Raw genomic sequence first — 26,622 nt, forward strand, 5'->3', positions numbered from 1 at the left:
AAAGATTTTGACTTTATTCATTGGAAAATAGACTTCCTAAATTGGTTAATCATTTTGGGAGAGGCCTTGGATCCAACTTTACACATAAACATGGTAGACAACATGAAAATATTGTTTTGCATTCCGAAACATCAAAAGTAAAAGTAACATGGAGCAAAAAAAGAGGTCAACCTGGAGCACCTTTGGAGGTAGCCTGGAAATAACCTGCTCTTGTCAATCTTATGAACAAAAAATTTACCCATAAACCTGGACTGCAAAAATAAAAGAAGTAAAAAAATGGGATGTTCAAACAATTCGTTCCACCCATATACCTCATCAGCATGTAAGATTGCAGAGAGTGACCGAGAAAACTCGCTTTTTGGTGGTTGGTTTACAGACTGGTGCCTTCTTTTTTCCATTAAGAAAACCAGTTTTCAAGTCAAAGTCACCTTGCAATATCCTGCCAACTAGAAGAGGTCTTCCAGATTGTGGTTCAAATTTATAATGTTGATGTTCATACAAGAGATAGATCCACACAGGGAACTGCACATGAGGGGCTATATATCATCAACTGTCTACTAATTCTACATATTCTACAGGCCAAGACTCCAAAGACCAGCTCATACATACATCATGCTCATGGGTCAGATTAAATTAAAAGTTAATTCTATAAATCTATGTTACTCATACAGAAAACATTTTGTCATCCTGTGGACGAGTATAATAACTGTGCATGCCCTCACAGGATGAAGCCATTTCAAGATTCAAGGTGACTGGTATTAGTATAGCAGTTACTGATGGCTTCCTCCACCCTTCCCCAAGCACCAACTGAAGCGAGAACATTCTTTTTCATGGAATCAAAAGATCAAATAAATACCATTTTCGAGAATGTTTTAACACATCAAGCTTCTGCTTCATCAGCATCATCTGGACTTTCATCCTTATCGTCATCACTTCCACTTTCAGCCTCATCAGCTAACTTGGTCAGTTCATCTTGGATCATGCCTTTAATAGCAGACTTCCTTGGCATCAGATCGACTTCAAATTGATGGGCTGCAACAGAAACAAATGCATCAATTAATGAAGGATTAGTAGAAAACACAAAAAAGCACTTTTAACTAGTGCCACTTACCAAGTTGCTTGAGAATATCTGTGAATGTTGCCTGTGGAAGAAAGTAAAAAAGAAAAAAAAATTAATAACAATTTTCTTTCATGAAAAAATAATTAGTAGAACAAATGTCATCCCCACTTATTGTAAACTGCATTTTAACTTACTGTGTTGAAATCCACTTCCTTCAAAATATCACAAATCGCTTTCCTGAGTTCCTCTTCACTCGGACCAGACTCCTCTTTGGATTTGCTTTTCCTTCTTCCCGATGATTTACCTTCAGAACATCCACAAATATTTCAGATAAAAATGATATTTTCCAAGTTAGCTTTCCACTTTCTGTCCAAATAAAGTCTACTAAAATTATGTGAATGTAAGCGGAAATTTTCAGATTCCTTCACCTATTTTCATAAACTATTTCTTGTGAACTTCTTGGGAGAGTACAAAAGTTCTACAAAGTAATGAAAGGGCGTCAAAGCAGTTGGACAGTTTACAACACGTACAGAACTGCTTCAAAAAACAACAACACTTTTCCTATTGTTGGACAACGTGTCAAACAAACTGAGGGCTTATCCAGCAACAAAATGGAAAAACGCACCTTAAAACAAACATGCTGCTTGTCAATAGATAACTCTTTCTTTCAAAGAAAATTAAAAAAGCTGCATAGATGCACATGAAGGCAAACTCCTTCAGGCTTCTACTTAATGAGTAAAGGACAAATCAAAATTTTATCTTAACCATTACCACTTTTATCCTTGGATACAGATTTGGATGGTACTGGTGTTTTCGTCTTGGGAGTTGCTTCCTCGTTTTTCCTTTTCCTTGAAAAGACTTTTGGGCTAGCATCAACAGATCTATCAGACTTGGAACGGTTAGAAGATGATGGTCTAGAAGAGCTCTTTGGAGTTGCTGCAGGAGTTGATTTCTTAGGAGTTTTCACGACTTTCGCTGTGCTCGCTTTTCCAGAAGAGCCTCGCTTTGCAGATCTTTGCACACTCCTGGCCTTTCCAGAGTCTTCTGCCTCCTCTTCGTCTTCTGACTCCTCTTCCTTCTTCTCACTTTCAGAATCCTCAGGCAGTTCACCATCATCTTCATCTTCATCAGGTATCCCATTTTCAGTTTCTTCCTCTTCTTCTTCTTTCTCTTTCTCAGATTCATCTTCTGACTCGTGCTCACTCCTCTTTGCCTTTGCCTTTGATGAGTCGCCACTCTTTCTGCGCTTCTGCAGACAACAAATACAAGCTACAGAAATCAGATGGAAGCCAAACAAGGGTAAGCTTCCAACTTACCCAGGATTGGATCTCAACTATCATAGACAAGTCTTAACTTCTAAGACATTCATTTACACCAGACATAGGCAGAAAGGTCCTTTGTTTCCCTAAGTTTACCCATAAATGACAGGTGTCCTTTGTTTTCCCCAAGTTTAACCATAAATGACAGGTGGCACACACTCCCAGATACTGCCGAAATCCAACTACTTGTCCAAGCAGTATTTGATGACTAAACACAGAAAATCATTACTTTCGTTCTTTCTATCATTTTCATGTGATCAATGATAACTTGGAGACTTCAAGACTCATGAACAGTGGCCTGACCACTAGGCGAACTGCAAATGATCATTATGAGTGGCATAGCACACAGATTAACCACAACTTAAACCACTCCTCAAGACGGTCCTAAACTGATACTGGGTCCAATCTATAAATCCCATTAATGATTTATCCACTTGACAAGAAGACAAACCAAATAGTTATTTAGTTTCGATAGAATACATTTATGCCAATATTATATGTACAGACAGAAGGCACAAAGTAAATGCAGACGCACAGACACTGTCAAAAAGAAGAGATACCCGTCCAGAGCTACTCGGTGCAACCATTGACTTCTTTGACACACTTGTGTGGCTTGTCCTCTTGCGCTTAGTTTTGCCTGACTGCAAAGTTAGATATCAAATAAGAATAAAACTGGAAGAAAGTCCTCATAACCGATCATATGTTCACCATGAAACTTTACTAAATGCAAAACCTGCTCTATCTCTGAAAGAATGGCATCTGTTGTGGCATGAGGGGCTGCCATGAAGTCCAGTAACTTGGCCACAATATCTTCCTGCATGTCCAACTCAATTTTGTTATAAGGTTACTCTCCAAGTAGGGGCATGCTTGCATGACAACAATGGCCTGCAAACATGAGGGTCATATATTTCCTATCCAAGAGAGCGGGGAAAAGCTAACACACCTTTCTTGATGTAGCCTTGGCCACAGGTATGTCAAGCACATCACAAAATTCAAATAACTTATCTTTGACAAATTTGTCAAGTTTCTCCTTTATCTTAGCTCTCTGCTTTTCCTGCAACACAGATTGCATTCTGAATCTGCATAGATATGCAAAATATAATACTGGAAAAGAAGAGAAAAGAAAAGGAAACCCCATTTCACCAAACAAAACTAATAAAACAGAAACAGCACCATGTTTATCAGGAACCTTTTCCTAGAATAAATACTAAACCTTCAAAAAGATAAGAGACAACTGTAAGATTGCACGAAAAATGGTTCAAGAATCTCAAAAAATAAATAATTAAATAAAAAAAAAACAAAAGGAGTTAAATGACATAAAAGGTTGCAAAATTTTAACCATTCTGCAGATCTGCAACATCTCAAAACAACAATAAGGTCCTCTCCTTTGATATATCTTTGCCTGCCATATTTGCACACTGAAAACCATCCTTAGTTATCTCTTCAATGTCTCTGCGAATGTTTCACATTCAGTTCATAAGTCTTAGCAACTATTTTCTTGTTTCCCATCTCACTTCTTTAACTTTTTGTGGAAACTTTCATTTATTTAAAATTGTTGAAGAGATAAGGCGAGTAGTGTTTTTCTTTGTATAATCAGCAAATGCATTTATAAAACTAAAGAAAACTTTTACGCAAAAAGTAGACTCTCAACAGTCAGCCAAATCCCCTCTGTCAATATTAAATGGAGCAGACTCATTTGACCAAGGAAAACTGCAAGCAGTTTTCACACAACTTAGCGAATATTACAAGTGTTGTTCTAGCCAACTTCAGTCAGAATAACTTTACCTCATTCTCATGCCATACAAAGCCTGAGAACTGGAACACATTATTTCTGCACAGAATCGCCTGCAACACACACTAGACTTCATTATATTTTCTCATAGAGAGCCCAAATACCAGCAATTTTGATTATCATGGCCAACCAATTTTTAAATTTAAATGGCATCACTAGCTGCCCCAGTAATTGCAAAATTTCAGTTAATATATACAATGTAAATAAAAGAAGTAAACATTTAACCAATTTAGATTTCGAAAAAAGGACAAAATCAACTCTGTAAATGAAACACTTTGAGCTCCAAATTAACTACAAACTTTGAATCACAACAATGCAATTATCTCTGTCAATGTTACACTGATCCCACCATATAGTAAGCAGAAAAATAATTATCTGGCCAACCAAGGTCAGAAGTTCAAAACAAAATTCATACAAAGAATTTTTTTTGAGAAAATCCTACAGAAAATTTAACAAATATTCTAAACTGAAAGTATTATACTAGGATTGAAAATGTAGTAGTGAAAACTTTTATTACCTTTCCCCTCCTTCCAAAAAGCACCATATGAAGTGTTCTCACAATTTCTTCATTTTTTCTCTTTGATAGCTTGTATGCCACTGTATTGAATTAAAAACACGTGTTAAGGTTACTAAGAATACCGATTATGGCTATCATGGAAATAAACAAAAGCATAAAAAATAACCCAGCAGAAAATATTAAATGGCAACATAGCTCAGAAACTGACATAGATAAGCAAAACCAAAAAAAAAGAACTATCCAGAAATCCATTTCAAAAAGAAATCCATATAATTGTGCAAAAAGGGACATTGCAAAACTTGTTTCTAAATAATAAAAGGAAACATCTCAAAAAACTGTGAGACAAAAGTGATTAGATGCTCAAAATACGTTTTTTTGCAATTACAATATAAAACTCGCAAAAATGCACCAGAGCAACACCTATCAGAAATCATAAATCTATAGCACAGACCAATCCAGAAAAAAATTGGAACAATCAAGACAGTAATACCAAATAACATGGAAGTGTTCATTTACAGATTAAGCAGAAAAGTAAAACTACAGAAATTCATCTAAATAAATGTCAAAACTAAATTTTCTATCTAAGCATGAATAATGAATACTCGACACTCTACACTTATAACTTTCTGACAAACACAAATTGTCATTTTCACTATTGCGTATTTTAATTTGGCCAAACCCTTTTCACATCAATAACTGACTGGTCAAGCGTAAAAGGATAATTTTTGGATTGCAAGAGAATCTTTTTTCTCTTTTTTGGATAATCCAAAAAAAAACATTATTCAGAATAACAAATACAAATATAAATTCTTTCAAAAAAAAAATAATAACAAATATAAATCCCATCAAAGTAAAAGATTTCCCATGCATCATTTTATTTTTCATGGTTATGTGTTGGTTGAAATAAATGTAAGATATTTCTCTTGTTAAAGTGATAGTACCTTTATCAACAACAGTTTTAGGCAACTTATTAATGGCATTAGTGAATAACATTATAACTAGAGAACAGTATATTTGGCAGGTTAAGGTTATTTAACACAATACTACATGTACGAACAACATCTATCTGTGTCCATTAATATGGAAAGTTCATACATACCTTAATTTATTATAGACAACTACACTTTACAATAATTCAGGTACTAAATTAATTATTTTATATCTTCATTCAAAAAACAGCTGCTTCATCCAACATTTATAATATGAGTACTTGGCTACTTTTCTTTTCTTTTTTTATCTCAAGGTGAACCGAATTTCATCTTGACCTACTCGGTTTTCACACAGCTAATGTTTAAATTTGCAAGTAATGATTCAGTTTGGAATTCTAAAGTCAAAAGAACTTTTAAGTAATTCTTAATCAATTTATGCATTTGAAATTCAACGTAAGCACTCTTGTGATACTTATGTGAATATATTTCACGAATTATGGTTTAATTAGTGCCTTGAGTATTATAGACACATTCATAGCTGAAGCTATGAATTTGCGCTGCTTGGAGACTTACTCCGACAGTCTCATCAACATGAACAGTACGAAAAAGGTCATATGCAATTAGATATTATCAAAGTTCTTTGGAACCATACTTTTCTTCATTGTTCTTTATTAAATTGGGTCCAAGGCCCATCCCAAAATGACTAACCACCTTAGGAAGCCTCTTTCCCAACTAATAAACTCAAGATCTTTGTACTCACCAATCCATGTGGAACTATTCCTTAACACTCTCCCTCACATGTAGACACTCTTTTCGTGGCTCTACAAGTGGATAATTTAGGAGTAGGCAGTTTAGGTATAGACCCTCTTTTGTGCCTCTACAAGTGGATAGTTTAGGTGTAGGCCCTCTTTTTGTGGCTTCTACAAGTAGATAGTTTAGGTGCATGCCCACATATGAGTACCTGCTCTGATACCATATTAAATTGGGTCCAAGGCCCATCCCAAAATGACTAGCCACCTTAGGAAGCCTATTTCCCAACTAATAAACTCAAGATTTTTGTACTCACTAATCCATGTACAACTATTCTTTAACATTCTTAATTATAAATATCCACCCTTTTTAAATGCCTTCGTTTATATCCTAATCTTGCTTAAAATGGCCTCAAACTCGTGGGCCCCCAAGCTTTTAAGTTTGAAGCTGCATGGTTAATAAAAAAGACTTTAAAGACAAACTGATAACATGGTGGCAGGAGAGTATCATTAAAGTTCAGTAGGCTATCAATTCAGTCAAAAGTCAAAAGTCAAAAGTCCAAAGTCGTGAACTACAAAATAAAGGTGTGATGTGCTCAAAGGAAACTAACTTATGAAAAGGAAAGGAGTTGTCTCCTGAAGAGAATACATGACTAGGATAGGAACGAGGAACAACAGAACTCTATCCACATAAGAAAAAATAGAGCGTGACTTTTTTTTTTTAAGACGGTGATGATTTTATTATGAAGAAAAGCAAAAGAATACATCAAGTGAGGCCTCCCCTAATAACAAGATATTGTAAGGAGGGACCCAATTTAGCACACAAATCAGTAGCAGAATTGGCTAATTTAAGAACATGGGACCAAGGACAAGAGGTAGTGGAAACAATGTCCATAATATCAAGAAAAATCTGCCAATGACACCACGGGGGGAAGGAGGCGGTGAAGCACCAGCCAATGAGAACTTTGGAGTCACCCTCCACGATAAGTAGACCTCTGAAGCGAGCTTGGTAGATGCGAAGCCCGTGGAGGTGACCAAAGAGCTCAGCAGTGGTCAGGTCAGCAACGCCGAGAGGACTCCTCCCCCCCCCCCCAAAAAAGCCAGCCAAACCCGGGATTCCAAAAGCGTTGCCGTCAAAGTTGAGCTTATAATAACCGGTGGGGGGAGGCTTCCAAATATCGACTCGGCGGGGTGCAGAGGACATGGACATCTGAACAATAATATTCCAATTGGTGTACATGATAGACAGCCAAATTCTTTCCGAGGGCGAATCCAGGTAGAGATAAGGCCGAGGGCGAATCCAATTGATGAGGTTTCTGACCTATCTTCAAATTGACATATAACTTGGAGTAAAGTTCCCAGACCAGCCAATTCAGTAGTTGTTATGCTTACAAAAGTTGGACATCAAAATTTCTTTAGCTTCAGGGACTTCTCTTATTATCTAGAGTAGTCTATACCAGATTTTGTACCTTATGATGTAATCTATGTTGTATTTTAAACTTCATGTTGTAATATTAAAAGCTATTCACCATTTTCAAAAAAATAGAAAAATTCCAATTCTTTTTAAACAAAGCAAATAGCTAAACTTAACAACATATAGAGGAGGGGGGGGTTAGTCAACAAACTGTAAATTTGATCTTCATCTTCATCTCATGCATCTACATGGTCTTCATCTTCGAAATGGATGTTAGTGTAGACAAGTTCATGTTCAAAATCTTCGAAATAGGGTGTTAGTGTAGACAAGTTCATCTTCATCTTCGAAATTTAAAACCATTAATTTTATTAATTATAAAAATAAGGTTAATTAAACCAAGTGTTTGAGTTAACAATATTTTAATTACCACTATCAAATCACTAATACAATAGAGTAAATAAAAAATAAATATGATTAATGAATAAAAAAGTATTATATTAATAACATAAGATAGATTTTTTACATGGTATTAATTAATAATATATTTTCACAAAATTAAAAGTAATTAATTAATCAAATGCATACTTTAATTATATTTTATTTACCAGACACTTAAATATGACGTTCAATATAGTAATAAAATTGATATAGTGCTGGGTTGCGTCAGGAGCTGAACCGGCGCCACATTAATTTTTTCCTAACTTAGGAAAATCAAATTTTCCAACAATATTTTCTTCCCACGGTGCTGAAAAACCAGAGATCACGACGAACAGAGAAAATCAATCCAGGCAGCTAATTAAGCTCCAATCGAATTTACGGAGTAGATCAATATAGCTTGTCCAAAAGCTCGAAAGTAGGGTCTGTATGCCGACGTCTCCACCTGTGCCCAAGTAGCATTCACGATAGCTATGTCCACCCTCTGGATGCCTAAAACTGGAGCTTATTTTATTTTATTTTATTTTATTTTTAGTTGGCCCAGGCCGTGTTGGCCTGGGTTGACTCGATTCAGTAAGCCCGGCCCGGCGCACGACTCAGCGTACTGCACTGATTAAATTTTCCTAACTTAGGAAAATTGTAATCGGAAGCCTCTTCCTCCTTCTGCGGAAATTTCGCCGACGGGTCGTTTGCCGTTGTGCTGCCCAGACGGAGGTTGAGTGAAAATGTCGCCGACGGAGTCTCATGCTTCTCTGGTGGCGAATCGCAGCCCGTTGGGGCTTCACCGTGTGGAGAGTTTTCGAGACAAACGGCTCTCAAAAACCTGTTAAGCTCTGTGTCTCAGCCCCCGGAATAGAAAACCCTTGCAGAAATTTCGCCGACGGAGTCTCCTACTTCTCCGATGGCGAATCACAATCCGTTGGGGCTTCTCCACTTGGAAAGTTTCCGAGACAGAGGGCGGGAGAGAGGGAGGAAAAAAGAGAAACGAGGACGCGCAAGAGATGGGGGTGCGAGGAGAGAGGGGAAAAAAAAACCGGAAGCCCACGCGCGTCCTTCATCTGAAAGAAGATCAAATATGGCCTTCTTTGAGATGAAGGATTTAAACCGTGGAGATGAAGGACCGCTTCATCCCCTACATCCAGATGAAATGTCATCTGCGCTCCACTAACGACTTCATCTATTGAAGGGCATCATGCGGTTGAAGATCATCTCGGACTTCAAGTTGACTAACCCCCCCATAATCATCACAATGTCTTTACACAATCAAACCAAGTGTAAGTTGCCCCCACAAGTGTTCTATAAACATCCTCTGTGTCTCATTCAATAATACAAAAGTACCACAGGTCTACCAAAAAGATTTCCTTTTAGTAATACTGTATTTGAAAGATCAACCATATGATTTAACATTGACTGAACCAGTTATCATAACTTGTTGGAATATATGATGTAATTAGGGTGGCACTGATGTAATTAGTCTACGTTTTCTATCTAAGATCTTCTATTGCCTTATCACCTAAGGGTCCTCCAAGCATATCCTTCTCATTTTCAAACTCAACCCCATATGTGTCCCAAAGGCTTGTCCACTGAATCAACTCCATTGTAACTAAATGTTTCAACAACAAACGAAAATGAGAAATTTCAGAGAGATTTTGGTCTTCCAAAGTAGAATTTAGAATGCTCGACTGCATGGGATCATGTGGGGACAGGACCAAATACCAGCATATTTTTCTCCGCACTGGAATCCACTATGATGGATCCTCTTTCACTGAAGGGATCTCATATATTGCCTTGTAGCTACGGGAAATCTCCAGGTAATCATTGTTGTGTGAATGATAGCTTCTCATTAATTCATAATATATTCGCTTCAGCTCTAAAAGTGAAGGTATATCTGCAGGGGCCTCTTCAACAACAGCATCACCTTCCTTTGGCTTTTTCTTCTCCTTTGAGAGGTACATCAAAAACCCGTGAACTAATTTTCCTTGAGAGGATCTGAGCACGCATATAATCTTGACGATCTAGACATAGACGAACTCGCTCAAGAATAAATGCTATCTTTTCAGTCTTTGCCATTGCTCCAATGTCTCCACAGCAACTTCTTGCATCAAATCAGCAGCCTCAGAAATTTGGCCCTGCTCTTCCCTAATTTTTGCAAGCTTTTTTTTTTTTTTTAGGCTAACCCATATTACCGACGATTTCATGGAATGCTACAAGCTAGAAAAATGCCGCATTCCTTGTCCATGAGGGCATCGTTTTCTGCCATTACAAGAGCAAGTAAATAAATAAACAACAAGTCTGATCAATTTCTACATCTCGCATTACATTCCTAAAACCACCAAAACAATTGTATAAGTTGCATTTGCTCACTTCTTTCCAATTCTACAAATCCCTTGGGAAGCGTAACTAATTGAACATATGATCTGAAACAAAATACAAAATCTTGTCCCCAGAATGAATCAACCTTGACCAAATTGGGGTTTAAACTTTGAGAGCAGCTTTGTAAACCATCGTTTCCTTGTGAATTTGGTGGCAGCTCTTCTCAACAAGGTCGAGCAGCTTCTCTAAATTCGTAGCCCACATATTAAGAACGTCATTGCTATCCTTAACCACCTGAAAGCACACTATTCCCATTGGCCTGTCTATTTTAGGTACAAGGGATTTAGACACCACCATATCTGATAGATGCTTCTCTGCATCCAGCAAACTCAAGCATAAAAGCTCTGCAAGCTTCTTGATTTTTTTTTTAAATGACGCTGAATTTTATTATGAGAGCTCAAACGAGCTGATTACACGAGGGGAAGCCTTCCCAAACAATGAGAGATTGTTGTCATTCACAAGACGGTGATAAAAGACCACAGGTACCAATAAAAAATCTCAATGGACTTAAAACACCCATATGAATAAAAGGGATAACCAAAGCAATGCTTTAAAAAGGGTTGGCCAATAAGGGTAAGTGAGAGTCTCAAGCAGTGGGCCTTATTTCGAGCTGGCTATATTCTAGGAAGGAGTTTGCTTCTCTATTGGGCGTCTCCCTTCAAGAAAATTGGGGTTTGATAGCGCACATGGCGGGCCCTCGTAGGAAGCCGGTTATGGCCACCTGGGATCCTCCCCCTTACGACAGCATCAAACTCAATTTTGATGGCAATGCTTTAGACTACCTGGGCCGGCTAGAGCTGGTGGTGTTTTCAGAGATAGCAGTGGAGACCCTATTTTATCCTATGCAAGGCCGGTGGATATCGCTGATTCAAATACTGCTGAAGTGAGTGCTCTTCTGTTCGGCCTCCAAATCTTTAAAGAGCGACTCCCTGGCAAGCTGATTATTGAAGGCGATTCAAAGACTATCATCAGCTGTGTTCAAAAGAAAGCTCCCCTCCTTGGCACCATTGGCCAATCATTGATTGTATTGCTGAGATTGTGTCATCCATTTATTGTAATTGGAACCTCGTTCCTAGATCAGCCAATTCTTTGGCTGATAAATTGCCAAAATTTGGAACCTCCCAGCAATCTCTCATTATTTGGGAAGGCTTCCCCTCGTGTAATCAGCTCGTTTCAGCTCTCAAAATAAAATTCAGCATCATTTCAAAAAAATAAAAAAGGTAAGTGAGAGTCAAATAAAGGATGGTAGGAAAAAGACTGCCAAAGGGTAATGGGTAATGGGTAACGAGGAATATACAATGCTAAGACCACCATGTGATTTATTTTTCTAAGAAATTCAAAATTTGTATCAAACAAACCAATGCCAACAACAGTCAACAAATAATGAACCCAAGGCAAGCAACCAAGGAATTCTTCTTCAAAAATAATGTCTCAATCAAAGAGACACAATAGCAGCAGCGGAAATGGGCCAATGCCCAGATAACATGCACCATATGTACAGTTGTATAGTAGCGGATAACCAATAAATAATAGAGGTCCTTAAGAATAATAATGACACATGAAATAGTCCGCAGCGAGTCCATCTGTAAATAAGGAAGTTGCACCAAATCCAAGTAAAAATCCAAGATAATAATTCAGCCGGAGATAGAGAATCGAGTTGAATCGAGTCAAATAATAGACCAATATAGCCGAGTTGTGGGAGGAATCGGCATAGAAATCAGGACCCAAATACGTATACCGAGGCAAAAATAAATGGCCCGTCAAGTTGACCGGACCGAGTTGGTCCGAGTTGACTCAGTCTGGCTGGTGCAGAAACAATGCCCTCGGGTTGGCCGGTTTGCTGGCTTGACTCGGGCAAGTCCAGGTCTCGGCAAAATAGAACGGCCTGGCTGATTATTTCCTGTTTCCCAACTTAGGAAACATGAAATATATGAATAGTGTCTTCATCTACCTCTTCTCGTCGCTGAACATAGCGGCATTTTTTTTCGGATTCTAAAAAACGGAATGCAGTTATTTGAAGATAAGTATGCAGGTCCTGAATCATAAGTTCCTGGATGATAGGAGAACTTCCCGATATCATCGACAACAGCAAAATTGGGAAACGTCTCCTTCTCCCTCACAGCGCCGAATAGCTCAGGAGATGAACTTCTTCTTCTTCCCCTCGCCGACGCTGGAAAGGACTCACCGGAAACAATATTCTCGACAGAGTAAATAATCCAATGAACAGAAACACGGCTCATCAATCTCACAATAGAGTCATCTTCTCCGGTTCCGAACAGAGCGAAAAACCAGAGAGAGCTGAGACGTATTGTCGCGGCCACGGCGATGAACCAATGATAATTTTCTAAAGATAACGCGGCAAAGGAAATAATCCAGCAAAGCAGAGAGCAATACCAGACTTGCTTTAGAAAAAAATTGCCAACAAGGCTAGTGCCAGTAACAACGCATGTCTAGGAAGACGATTCTGATGGCTTTAACCTTTCCTGAATGATCACAGAGACAAGGTAGCAATGCGGAACTGGACTAGAAGTTTTTCAGTACGGGAACAGAAATTGATTGGAAGCTTGCCTGGATCTCTCAGCGATGCAAAAAACCAGCAGATAACAAAATCAATATACTAGACAATCTATATAACTTCTATGACACCATGGCAGTAGTATACTGGGGGATGAAGATCAATGACCAATCCTAAGAAATTAGGTGGACTAGGGATTCGGAAATCAAAAGAAATGAACAAAGCCTTGCTTCTTAAGTGGATATGGAAGTTTAACACAAATTCATCAAACCTTTGGAAGGATATGGTTCATACCAAGTTGGGCTGGAATTCTTTATGGTGGATGTTCGGGGGAAATCGGAGAGGGATATCCTCAATTTGGAGATCTCTTTTTTTACTTCTTCCAAATTTCTCTTCAGCTTGTAGATTCTTTGTGGGCAGCAGCAGGTCTCTTAAATTTTGGGACGATTGGTGGACAGGACAAGAACCGTTGAGAAACTTTTTTAGCAGTCTATTTCTTATCTCCACTCAAAGGGAGATAACAGTGGCAGATGCTTTCTAGGGGGGTGATTTGAGTCTCCATCCCCGAAGGGGTCTTTCTGATGCAGAGGCAATGGAAGCAAGCCATTTACTGGGTTCTTTGAATCATGTCAGGATGAGGCCTTCTAATGCAGAAAAGCTAATATGGTGGCCTGACAAAAGCGGCAAATTCTCAGTTGCATCTGCATACAGACACATTAATGGTTGGGACTCAACGCAGAGCGAGCATGATATATACTTTGTGTGACGTCTCTGTTGCCCTCCAAAGGTAAAATTCTTCATGTGGAGTGCTTGCCAAAATAAAATCCTTACAGCGGATGTGCTTCGAAGAAGGGGTCACCCCACAATAGACCTACTATGTCCTTTTTGTAACATTGAAGAAGAATCCGCCAGCCATACCCTGCTATTATGCTAGTATTCTTGGAAGGTTTGGACCTCTATCTTTTGCAATTTGGGTTTGCAAATATGTATCTCTGCAGATCTGTTCAGTTTTAGCAAGTCAATCTATAGCTATCCCCTTCCTGGGCTCGATAAAATGATGCTATCAGCATGTGTCAGTTTTGTGCCATGGGGGCTTTGGAATGAACGGAATAGAAAGCGGTTCGAGGCTAAATTTGAATCTGAGAAAAGTGTAGCGGAAAAAGTGACGGGCCACATATCCACCTGGCTCCTAACGAAAAAACCTTTCTGCTCTTTCAAGGGCACTTCCATTCGTGAAAACTGGAGCAACCTAGCAAGGATGCATTTGGGGACCAAGATTCAAGTTATGAAAGAGTGGGCGCCCCCGGAGGTTGGATACTTAAAATTGAATTTTGATGGTTCTTCTCTCGGCAATTCAGGGATCGCAGGTTTCAGAGGTGTGATTTCGGACTCATTTGGTAATCAGTGTATTTCTTATGCGAGTCCATTAGACATCTCTGACTCAACGCCTACAAAGCTTCATGGTCTTCTCAACGGGCTCTGGATTTTCAAAGATAAATGTAGTGGCCCAATTCACATTGAAGGGGATTCCAAGGTAGTCACTAGATGGGGCCATGGCATTTCCTTTCCGCCATGGAGGCATTGGGAAATTTTCTAGGAGATTTTAGAGATTACGACATTATTTTCTTGTATTTGGTCTCACATTCCGAGATCTGCAAATTCGGCAGCAGATGTGCTTGCCAAACAAGGAGCTTCTCTTCAACATCTTGTTGTTAGGGATTTGCTCCCTATCTCTTTGTAATTTTTTGCCTTTTTAATGAATTGCATCTTTATCAAAAAAACAGATCAATGACCAGCCAACGACCAACCAATATGACCAAAGACGGGAGTCAGCTAATTAGTGAGAGGAGCAGACCTTACTCAAAAAAACAAAACCTTGCCGCAACAGCTTGAGAAAGCTGAGCCTAATTCAGGGTCAGAGGATAGTGCCCATGATGGAACTAGCAGCGAGACCAACCAGCGGGGTCAAGCACCAGATCCTCGAGGGAGGCACGGGGCTAGGTCTCATGGAGACAAAGTAAAACTAGCAGTAAAATAAAAAATAAACGAAGTTGTCACTATGAAAAACAAACCATCAAAAAAGAAAAAATACCATAGCTACGAGTCCTGAAAATCAATGCTCTGATACCATGTTGATTTTCAGGACTCCATGATTTAGGTCATGGAGAAAAACGAGAGCGACACTATTGGGAGAAAACTGGAGGTTATGGACTTGATCCAAACCGTCCCCCATAAGGTATATTTATAGATATCAAAACTACCAATATTACAAGTATACCCTTCACCCTAATAAGAGTGAAGAAAAGACAGAAAACGTAAACTAATTACATCAGTGCTACCCGAATTACATCATATATTCAAACACCTAGCAAGAGAAAATATTAAAATATTACAAGTCATAATTATTAACTCAAAACATTCTCACAGGAAATCAGTCTTTACGCCCTCATCACCAAACCATGATGCACAGCAAGCCTCTCCAGCTTGGTGTAAGTGGACAGACTAATGCCAAGAATCATCATTCACTTAATCATACTTTTTTGTCTAACTATATATTTTCCACTATAATAAAAGAAAATCATAATAAGAGGCAACTATTCTATTAACCCACCTGAGGACAATACAAGAACTTCCTGCCACCAACACTTTATAAATTCATCAAATTAGTTCTCACATGGAAAAACAAAAATTTGTGGATGATACGTTAGAGATAAGTTAAAATTCATTGACTATTTTAACAGCAAGTACCATTCATCAGCTATATGATATACATAAAGCCACAGATTTTTTTTATTTTTATTTTTTTGTGGGGGAGGGGGGCTAATGTATGTAAGCGTGCTTTCGGACTCCTAAATGCCGCTAATACAAAACTACAATGTTGACAATAAGAATCGACATATACAGCCAACAGAATAAGCAATACACTTCAGGCACCTCAGATAAAAAAATGCATCATCCACCCATTAAAGCAAGCCAAAAGATCTGGAAACCACCTTGCTTTCCTCAGAACCTATTCCTCCATCACAGCCCTATTCACTACACCTAGCTAACACAGAAATATTCAGAGGAACACAAGACATCTTACCAAGACTATAGTTAAATTGCCTTGTACAAAACTATCAAAGACCTAAGCAACCTGCTGACACCAAGCTGCATAATTCGTACTTTAGAAATATGTTTTTTTTTTCTAAATGTTGATTAGGCACACACTTCACTCTCATACCCGGGTGAAACTCGAGCCCAAGACCTCAAATACTAGAAAAAAAAACAAGTGACCATTGAGCCAAAGGGTCAATCCACTCAGAAATATCATAAGAACTTAGTTCTGGACTTCAAATCGAATCAAGAATGCACTTGTCAAACGTTTTACAAAACAATCCATCAGAGGCGTCACTTAATATTGTGAAAACAAGACTACAAGTGTAATGAATCAAAAGAAAATTTATCTTTACAGGTACAAAAAAATAGAAAATAACTGTCGGCAAAACTGATTGAAGATCCTCAAGCAGAAAGCATTCCTACTTCTTATTAGTGAATCCTTGCGTAAAAAGACGAACTACTGAAGTGGAAGACCAAGACTATTTGCTCTGACCGCTAATATGCCTTTTTATGCATGAATGAGGTAATACCCAACCGTCAGGCACATTATCGGTAAAACTAGAGCAAGTTGTTTTCTCTAGCAGAATGCAAGAGATGAGCACCTACACAGCATCAATATGCAGATATCTGTTGGCAAACAGTTGCAGATATCTGACCCAACGGAACTCTATGCCGTGAAAGGTGAAAATGTCAATATCAGCTGGTTACATTCTAATAAATAAATGGCTTCCAATTTCCTGAGCAGGATATCCCTAAGATTCTGAGCTAAAGATATAGATCTTCCCCATTTTTGTCCATAGGTTACCCATGGGACTGACTGAAACCTCTCATCCTAGAATGATGGCAACAAGTCTTGAGCCCACGGCACATGTTCTTAAAACAACAAACTCTTCATCAGAGTCCCAGAAAGGCCATAAAAGAGACATACAAACTCACATGATTTTTCTAAAAACTCATTATATAAAGCTTCATTCAATCATTCTGAATTTTTCCCTCTTAAGAAATCATTATGAAAAAATCAATATGAACCACAATGTTAACAAAATCTGATCAACGCATATACAGAGTAATCATAAGAAAAACTAGTGGTACATATATAGATTAAGGCAATTGAACAATACCATTTGGTATGTCTTTGAGGGGAGTACCTCGACCCTGCAATTTTTACAAGTAAAGAAAAAATAACTTTTAAAGACCACACTAACAGGCAAAGTAAAGAAACATTAGCACATAAAATAAAATTATGTGAAATAGGAAGAAAGAAAGAACCCACCTTTTCAATAAGAAACCCCTTATTTGATTCTTTTTCCATAGAAACCACCAACCTCTCAACAGATTTTCTCTCACGAACAGGACGATCAACACTGGAAGGAGCAGGAGTGATGAGTTCCTTTGCCTTATTCTCATCCTCCCTCCTCTCTTCTCCCCTATGACCCTTGCTCTCCTCTCCCTCCTTAAATTTCTTAGCTTCTCCCTTTTCAGTCTTTTTCTCATTATTCTGCTTATTTATTTCCCCTTTCCATCCCCTACGCCGTTTTCTGGACCCTCTCCCAGCCTTCACCACTTTTTTACCTTCCATCTCTTTCACTGGCCCAGCTTCTTCATCATCCTTCTCTACATGTTCTGCTGCTTCTTTTTCAGACTCATCGTCCTTCTCTACATGTTCTGCTTCTTCTTTTTCGGACTCATCATCCTTCTCTACAAGTTCTGCTGCTTCTATTTCAGACTCATCATGCTTCTCTACATGTTCTGCTGCTTCTTTTTCAGACTCATCATCCTTCTCTAAATGTTCTGCTGCTTCTTTTTCAGCCTCATCATCCTTCTCTACATGTTCTGCTGCTGCTTTTTCAGACTCATCATCCTTGTGCTCACCAGTTTCTTCCTTTTCTTCATCTTTTACTTCCATCTCCTCTTCTCTTTGTTCCATCTCACCAGTTTCTTCCTTTTCTTCATCTTTTTCTTCCATCTCTTCATCTCTTTGTTCCACCTCCTCATCTTTTGCCTTTTCTTCTTCTTTTCCTTCCTTCACTTCACCACCCGCTTGCTTTGCTTCCTCTCTTTCTTGCTTTGTTTCCTCACTCTCTGGTTTTAATTTTTCAGTTTCTTGTGTTTTTTCTTCACTTTTTTGCTTTTCTTCTTCACTTTCTTGTTTTCCTTCTTCAATTTCTTGTTTTTCTTCTTCAGTTTCTTGTTTTTCTTCTTCAGTTTCTTGACTTTTCACTTCGCTTTCTTGCTTTTGTTCCTCTTTTACTTGCTTTGATTCTTCATTAACTCGATTTGCTTCTTCACATCCAGGCATTTCCTCTTCACTTGCTTGCTTCTTCTCTCTATTTGCCTGCTTTTCTTCTTTGCTTGTATCTTTGTTTTCTTCCTTCTCTTCATAGGTTTCTTCCTTTTTCTCTTTGATTTCTTCTTTTTCAACATGTTTTAGTTCTTCTTTTTCATTGTTTCTTTCCTTCTCTTCCTTGTTTTCTCCTTTTCCACTCACTTCTTCATCCTTAGTTTCCTTTTCTTCATTTCCTTCTTTCACATTTTTTTCTTCTTCTTCCTTGTCTTTTCCTTCCACAACTTCATTTCCTTTTTCCTCATTTTCTTTGTCAAATTTTACATCATTCTCAGCTTTCAAATCCTCTTTTCCTTCTTCATTAACATCCTCTTCCTTGTTCGCCACTGTCTCACCAGTATCCTTAGGGGGACCATTTTCAGTGATCCCAGTCACTCCAGCCTCCGGAGCCTCAGGTTCTACCATTTCTAGCAAACTATGACAGGCTCGACTCCACTACAACTTAAAGGTACAGAATAAATCACGTAACTACAATTTTCACCTGAAAAAAACCATCGTAAATTCAGCCAGCTCAACCACAAGTTCCCCAATGCCAGCACCAACCTCAGAAATCATTTTTTCAAGGAAAAGTAGAAGAAAAGGATACTTAGAGAAATCTAACCACTCGACGCACATAAGCAAAGCCTCCTCAAAATGCCACAGGGGACCCTTCGCCAGTGAAGTACTCACGTAACATAAAAGCAGCTTGTGAAATTGCCACAAACTGAAAATACTAAAAATAACTGGAAAAAGAACATGCAGAATAAAAACAAGCAGTAAGAAAAAAACAAAAAACAAAAAAAACAAAAGATAAGATTTCTAAAAAAAATCTATAAAATGCAGCAACTCCACAAGACAGGAATCATCAGGCATAGAAATCATTCCAATGCCCAGCTCCCTAAAAAAAAGAAATGACACTTCAGGAAGCTAAAATTGTAAAATACGAGGAAAAAACAAAATTACACACCAATTTCATCGAACACCATTGACCACCCCCACTAGCTCCACCAGAAACCTAAAAACCCGACAAGAAAAAAGACACTTTTAGACCCTCCAACAAATTCCAACCCTAACCACATACAAAATCAACCACATCAGCTCAAAACCCCCCAAAACACTACACACAACCTAAGTCCCCCCCTCATGCACAATCACCACCCACAACCACAAAATTCAAGGCAGACACGAACTTACAGGAGAATCCCGAGCACGCACCTGATCAAAATCGAGCAAACCGGCACATAAAACCTCCCCGAGCCTCGCGAATCTTTTCTCCTAGGCTTCTTTTCTCCGGAAAAAAGGACCCTATTTTCCCTCCTCGAACAACAGAGGTAAATTTTGCGTCCCGCTTTTATAGTCCGGACTCGAAATACGGACTTAAGAAGCGTTTAAGTTCCTTGTTCGGACGAGTTTGAAAGAGAGCGAGGCTCGCAGCTCAGAAGCCGCGGCCTAATCTGACGGACGCGATGCGTGCACTGTGAATTCAGCACGGGCGATGCATGCCACGTTGAGGCGTTTGAAAGTTAATCCGAAGGAGCCAAATTGGACGGCCAGCATTTGATGCTGAGAATGCGGGAAGGGATCTCTGCCGTCCGACATGATCGGCATTTCATCGCCACGTCGTCCGGATGAGTATTAAGATAAACTAATATATTCCGTGAAACTACGAAAAATGCCACTGACGTCCACGAGTCAACGATCTGCACATCATGCGCGCGTGTTAAGAATTAAGATACTTCAAATTTTGGCATCTACGTATCCAAGGATGTATTTCTGATTTATTTCAGGGGTACCATTGGAAATTGGTATCGTATCGGAATTCGTAAAATCCGACACGATACAATAATGTGTTCCATGTTGGTGTCACCATGTGATTGATAGGGTAACACTTGAAGGAAGTTTGTTTGGTCAACCAAAGACTAGAGGAAGATGCTTCCAACAAACACAAAATGCTTTTGCAAGACTGTGTCAAACTCTTTCAACAATTAGACATTTGAAGTCCACTGTTGAAGTCCACTATGGGATGTGTAAGGATGCTTGAATGACATATGTAGAAAGTAGAGATTGAAGAGTTGGAAAGAGATAGAAGAAAGAGGAGATGGAAGAGATAAAGATTAGAATTTGGGAGAGGCTCAAAAGAGAGCATTTTGGGGGTGTGCAAGACCCCCTCTCTATTTAATTAAGTGGTTTTATAATATTATAAAAATACCCTCTATTATAAAAATATAACTTTTTTTCCTTATATCTCTCATTTTATATATCCTATGTACATAAAATTTGAACCATAGATACAATTCAGCATGTAGAATCAGATTACATATAAAGTATATTTATTAAAGTGGTGAAATAACCAAAATACTCTTAGACTTATTTTACAACACTCCCTCTCAAATTAGAGCGTATATGTCCAAGAGTCTCAATTTATCACAAAAGGTAAGGATTCACTCTTTTTCAGTGTTTTAGTAGAGATACCTGCAAGTTGGACAAATTGGGTAACTACCTCCTTCTCATCACAACGTCTTGAATAAAATGGTAATTTACTTTTATGTATTTTTTTCTCTCATGGAAGACTAAATTACTTGGAATGAAGATAGTTACCTAATTATCACAAAACATGTTCATGGGTTCATTCAGGTAGAAACTCAACTCCCGTGAGATGGATCTCACCCACAACAACTCACTAACAATATGGGTCATTGTCCTATGTTCAGCTTCAGTACTAGACTTGACCACAACATTCTAGTTTTGACTTTTCAACTGATCAAATTACTCCTAGGAAAATGAAGTAACCAGTAGTTGACTTCCCGTCTAATTTGGAACCAGCATAGTCTACATTCGAAAATGCTTCAATTTTCAAAAGGCCACTATGTATAAAGAAAAGACCCTTACGAAGAGCCCCTTTAAGATACCTTAAAATTTTATGTGTAGCTTCTAGGTAGACTTTGTATGGAAGTTCCATAAACTGACTCACTACACTCACAGCAAATGAGATGTCTAGTCTAGTGAATGTTCCATATATAAGTTTACCCACAAATCTCTAATACATTGTCTTATCAATCAAATATGAACTTTGATCATCATGGAGATCATGGTCTTAAGCACCTAGCCAATACTACCCAAAAGACCGGTCTGTCAGGAGCAGAAAACATAGGTATTTAACCCAAGACCATAACATCACACCCACTGTTGCGAGGCCGACGCCCACGACGGCCTACACTGGAAACGGCCCACTCTAGCGACGGCCCTAAGGTGCGGGAATACACTCAGGTCGCCCCTTCAACTTATAGCGATGGCCCATGGTGCGGGAACAGACTTTGGTCCCCCCTTTCGTTAGGTCGCCCCCTCCGCCCAGGGCTACACACCTCTACACGCCGCTTGCAGCACACGGGAAGTGAACCCGTGACGTAGCGCTAACTCTTATACCAAATGTTAAACACCTAACCAATACTACCCAAAAGACCGGCCTGTAAGGAGCAAAAGACATAGGTACTTAACCTAGGACCATAACACATGACCCACTTCCATTAGAGTATTGGTTGGCTTAACTCTTAATAGACCATATTTTTGTAGCATATCTATTTTATACTTTCGTTGTGTCAAAACAACTCATTTGCTTCTCGCTACTTCAATCCCTAGCAAGTATTTCAATAATACCAAATCCTTAGTTTGAAAATATCCTTAGAGGTGGGCTCAAGTCCATTTTTTTTCCCTTCAAGGAAGTAGCTGACAGAGAACACTTAGCAAATAGGAACAACTGTATTAAAAAGAGTTTGTTGAATTGAAGGAGTGTTCCAATCATCATAACATGTTTTGGTTTTATATGTAATGTTGAATAAAATGATTTTCTTTTACATCATCTTTACTATTTTACCATTTTATAAACATAAAAACCATGTTTTTCAAACTTGGTATTTATAAAAGTACCATTAGTGGAACCCTTCCCCACCCTATCCCATCCATGTGCAGGGTTTTCTGGTGATCCCTTTACATGCCCCTTGGAACTATGAAAAAATAGCCTTGTGAAGTGGGATGGGTTGGGTTCCCTACTTTACAACTCCTTCAAGTAACCCAACTTTTGTCTCGAGGAGGGACCAGTTTCGGTTGAAGCTTGTTCAAATGGAACCTGCCGGTCCAGCTGGGTTTTTCTGTTGTGAAAGGGAACACCGAAGAAGAAAGCCTTCCAATCGCTACTCATAAAGGCTAACAATCAATGGCGAGAGGAAACACATTCGGCATAAAAGCAGGCAGCCCCATGAAGAGAGAGAGGAAGATAGGAGAGCATAAATTATGATTACTCTTCATTATTCCTTGCGGAAAATTGCATTAATGGAGAAGCAGCTTCCCCCCACCTCCCACTCACATACCCATTTGATTGCCATGCAGGGAACATGAGGACTCAATCTAACCCAAGTACTACGATATTGTCTGAATTTGTAGTAGTAATGTGACTCCAGATGCGGAAATCTTTACTGTCATAAATGGTGAAACTAACACAGGAGGGGATTAGTCTACAATGAACTTGAAATTAAGTGAAGAATTCAATTTATCTTAAATGAATTTATTCAACTTCAACTCATATTTGGGTGTTAATATAGACGAGTTCAAGTACACTGGAAAACAAATTCGAGTGTTAGTGCCCTCAAATGAAAAGTATGATATAAACAAGAGAATGAGTAATCTTTTATAATATACTTAAATAAAATATATACCTATATAGACAATTAACCTAAATAAATATGGTTACTACACTTAAAAGGAATTTAACGTGTAGTATTAAAATATTTTAATATCCTAATTAATGAAAAACTATATTATAATACTTAATGATTATAGTTTATTATAAATTAATACAATAATTACGTGTGACTAGAATAAATTATTAAAAAAATAATAACATAAGCGAATATAATAAATAAATAAATTATTTTTAATAACATAAGATATGTTTTAATATTAAAAACCACTAATTTAATACAATAATAAAAAATTAATATAATAAATAAATATATTTATTTATCAGTAACATAATATATATTTTTATGTATTATTAATTAATAATATATTGTCACAAAATTTAAAGCCATTAGTTTAATTAATTATAGCAATGGGATAATTAAACCAAAATAATTTATCAAATATTTATTTTAATAATATTTTAATTATGACTATTAAATCACTAATTTAATATAATAATTATAAAATAAATATATTAAATAAATAAAAATAATTATTTTATAAATAAAAAATATAAATTATTATTTTTAAGACGATGGTCTAATTTTTCCTAACGAGGCCGAGAGGCTTTAGGATAGAGGCTCGGCCTCCGACAGGGGGTGTTTGATTCGTAAAACACGACTGAATCCAAATTATTCACTTGAAGTACAATTCATTGTGCATTAACCCCTTAATCTAATAAATTACTTAATACGAGAATAATTACTGCATTGTAGACTAACCCGATGCGGAAGCTTTTACTGTCATAAATGGTGAAACCGCTAAAATGCTTGTTTGGGAGGAGATGGCGTGATCTCTACGGTGATATACATTTTTCTTAGGGATCTGGTAAATCAGGTTCGCTGATATACGGTACGAAAGATTGAAGCTCTGTCTTCATAAGGGGTCTTGATCAAAGATGTTGTATATATCCATGGACGACTCTGCTTAAAAAACATCAACAGGAAGCTAGGGTTTTTGGCACTTCAATAAATAAATAGTTCTTACACAAAGCCAGTTACAGTTTGATGCTTCGACAAGGGGAAAGTAAAAAGGAGAAGCACAGGGTCAAATGCCACAGCTGCAGCATTCAAAGGCTTGAAAGCAAGCAAAGTCAGTGTCCAAAAGCAGTTACTCTTCCAACATCAAAGCACAGAGCAGAGAGCCACCGACCCTAAAAACCCCAACCCTAGAAAGGAAAGATTAAAAATAAAAAACAATGAATGTTCATGTTTTCTGTTTTCAGCTTGTCATGCTTCGATCTCTAATCTTGAGCACTTGATGGAACCCATGGAGATGTCGATTTCAATCAGATTATCTTCTTCGTTCATGTCAGAGCAGAGCTCCAGTAGGCCATCCTGGCTGCAGATGGATTCCGGGGAATATTCCGGCGAGTTTGGCTGGGATGCTGTCTTGGGTGGTACTGATTCGACGTAGTGGCCGTCGGGGAGTGCGAGTTCGATGAGGCTCTCGTCGTCTGATATCGACTCGTCGAAGCACGCTGCAATCTGATTGGCATTGTATGGCGAAGGCGAGTCGACATCAGAATCGTAGGTGGTGGCGGAAAGATCGACGCTTTCGCTGTCTGACAAGACATCTGGTGATTTCATTGGAATCACTGCAGTGTCCTTCTGTGGGAGCACCGCCTCGCTTGCCGACGAAAGTTTCCGGTCATTCTCATCTTCCGGCGGACCTTCTAGCCGGTTGTTATTTTCAACGCGTGCCTCTTCTCGCGTTGGAGCTTCTTCTGAAACTTGTTTATCCTTTGAGAATTTGAAGAGTATAACAGCAGTACTAGATGCGACCAGAACTGTAACTGTAACTGTAACAAATGCTGGAGAAAAGATGGAATACGAGAAAAAAGGAACGATGAAGAGAAGAAGTATGGAAGAGACGAGTGACTGCTTGAACAAACATGACGAATCAAGAAAACCCATTTGATTCTTAGCTGGGTTTTTCATAGTCGCTGATCAGAGAAAGGAAACAAAATTGAAACCAAAAGTTGCAGACTAAAGAGAAACGCCCAGTTAGACAAACGCATCTCAATCTCAGCTTTTTCGTTCTTGAGTGAGTAAAATAAGCAAAGGAGAAGAAAAAGAAAAGATGACAGGAAGACGAAGACAGGGAGAAAAGTGTAGTTAGAGACCCTCTTACGATCTTAAAGTTTTGAACCGAGACTGAGCAGACAGGAGATGAAAGGGAGGTTTTTCTGCACTACTTTATAAAGAAGATGAAGTGATACTGCAGGTAAGGCTGCTAAGGTGCTTGAAAAGGCACTTGAAGAAGAACCCCGTCTCGGTCTCAGCTGATTTGGAGTAAAAAATAGTAAGGGACAGAGACTGCAATAGACGATGAAGAAGACGATGAAGCAACTTGAGAGTGATTACGAGGGAGCTGGAGATACAGAAGGAAGAATAACAAAAACCTACTGTGATTTGTATGTAAATTCCAGCTGTTAATATACAAACCTGTATTCACCTGCAGATCCAGCGAAGCGCCAATGAGCGTTGTTTACTGAAATTGCACTGAAATTTCTAGGTTGTTTCTCTTCTCACACTTCCCGTCGCTCCTAAAAAACCGGGTTTTTGTTTTCTCCAAGCCCAATCAGGTGTTTTTTTTTTTCTGCAACTGATTCTCCCTCGGAAGAAGCAAAGGTCTCTGGTTTTCCCTCTATCGGTTTTTCAGCTTCAGGGCTTGGAAACGGGAACAGCCATGTGCAAATATCTGAGCTGACCACATGGCGAATTCCCTCTATTTCTCACCGCAACCCAATAATCAACCAAAAAATCACAGTTTATTTTTTACTTCCTCTCAGCAAATCCATGAAGGGTAGACAACAAAAAAACAACCCATTTCTAAGATATCCCATTTGGGGTATTTTCCTGCTACTTGGCGAGGGGACGAGATCGGAGAGAATCGGATTTTTCAGCTTCATTCGGCAGCATCATGAGACGTTACCCTTCATAGAGAGAGACAAATTCTTGGCGTCCGTTTCTGTCTGGAAGTCGTAGCAGAGTTTTGATGGAAACCCATAACCCTTATCAAGTTCTGCGCGTATTTTATTGCTCATGTCAGAAATCAGAAAGCGATTTGACCGACTGAACTACGAGACGGCAGCAGCGGAGACGAAGACTGAAATGGGGAAAGTTGGTTGCTGCAAAGTGCCGAGTGCTTTCCCTTGCAGGGACAGAGTTAACTCGCCTTTTTTAAACCCAACTCGGTGCTAGTCATTAATTCAATATTTTAGGAAGCTATGAACCCTAATCATCCTTGTGAGTTAATTGCTCCTCCCTGCTTTGTTTAGTGGGAGGGAAGAGAGAACAAGCTCCCAAATTGATTTCATGATAAATTAAATAAAATTAAATAAAACTAAAGAAGTAATGC

At 38.5% G+C, this 26,622-nt stretch overlaps 1 protein-coding gene and 1 pseudogene across 4 annotated transcripts; both read right to left on the minus strand.

Annotated features, from left to right (window-relative positions):
- Nucleotides 1–293: 293 nt before the first annotated feature.
- On the minus strand, nt 294–19,860 carry LOC137965522 (DEK domain-containing chromatin-associated protein 4-like). Of its 4 annotated transcripts, XM_068811783.1 has the most exons (14): nt 19,741–19,860; nt 19,493–19,540; nt 19,148–19,268; nt 17,476–19,027; nt 17,324–17,357; nt 4,689–4,768; nt 4,165–4,224; nt 3,323–3,433; nt 3,113–3,193; nt 2,940–3,020; nt 1,832–2,309; nt 1,255–1,364; nt 1,112–1,142; nt 294–1,032 (listed from the first exon to the last, which is right to left on the minus strand). In XM_068811783.1, the coding sequence occupies exons 4-14, from the start codon at nt 18,949–18,951 to the stop codon at nt 881–883; spliced, it is 2,694 nt and encodes an 897-aa protein (XP_068667884.1). In that variant the 5' UTR covers nt 18,952–19,027; nt 19,148–19,268; nt 19,493–19,540; nt 19,741–19,860; the 3' UTR covers nt 294–880. The 4 variants fall into 4 exon arrangements, with proteins under 4 accessions (XP_068667884.1, XP_068667885.1, XP_068667883.1 ...); XM_068811784.1 differs by lacking the exon at nt 19,493–19,540; XM_068811782.1 differs by lacking the exon at nt 19,148–19,268.
- LOC137966632 (26S proteasome non-ATPase regulatory subunit 12 homolog A-like) lies at nt 9,419–10,469 on the minus strand (annotated as a pseudogene).
- Nucleotides 19,861–26,622: the final 6,762 nt, after the last annotated feature.

This window comes from Aristolochia californica, unplaced genomic scaffold, assembly GCF_029961685.1.
Source record: "Aristolochia californica isolate CCGP_79_NKW_82.1479 unplaced genomic scaffold, dmAriCali1.0.hap1 SCAF_5, whole genome shotgun sequence".
In the NCBI taxonomy this organism is placed as follows: domain Eukaryota; kingdom Viridiplantae; phylum Streptophyta; class Magnoliopsida; order Piperales; family Aristolochiaceae; genus Aristolochia; species Aristolochia californica.

Excerpts from the sequence above, each read along its gene's own strand:
- LOC137965522 (XM_068811781.1), bottom strand. The coding sequence starts at position 18,951 with ATGGTAGAACCTGAGGCTCCGGAGGCTGGAGTGACTGGGATCACTGAA. Across the intron at positions 3,194-3,322 it reads CCAAGGCTACATCAAGAAAG|GAAGATATTGTGGCCAAGTT; the intron begins GTGTGTTAGCTT and ends TTGGACATGCAG. Across the intron at positions 1,143-1,254 it reads AGGAAGTGGATTTCAACACA|GCAACATTCACAGATATTCT; the intron begins GTAAGTTAAAAT and ends TTTCTTCCACAG.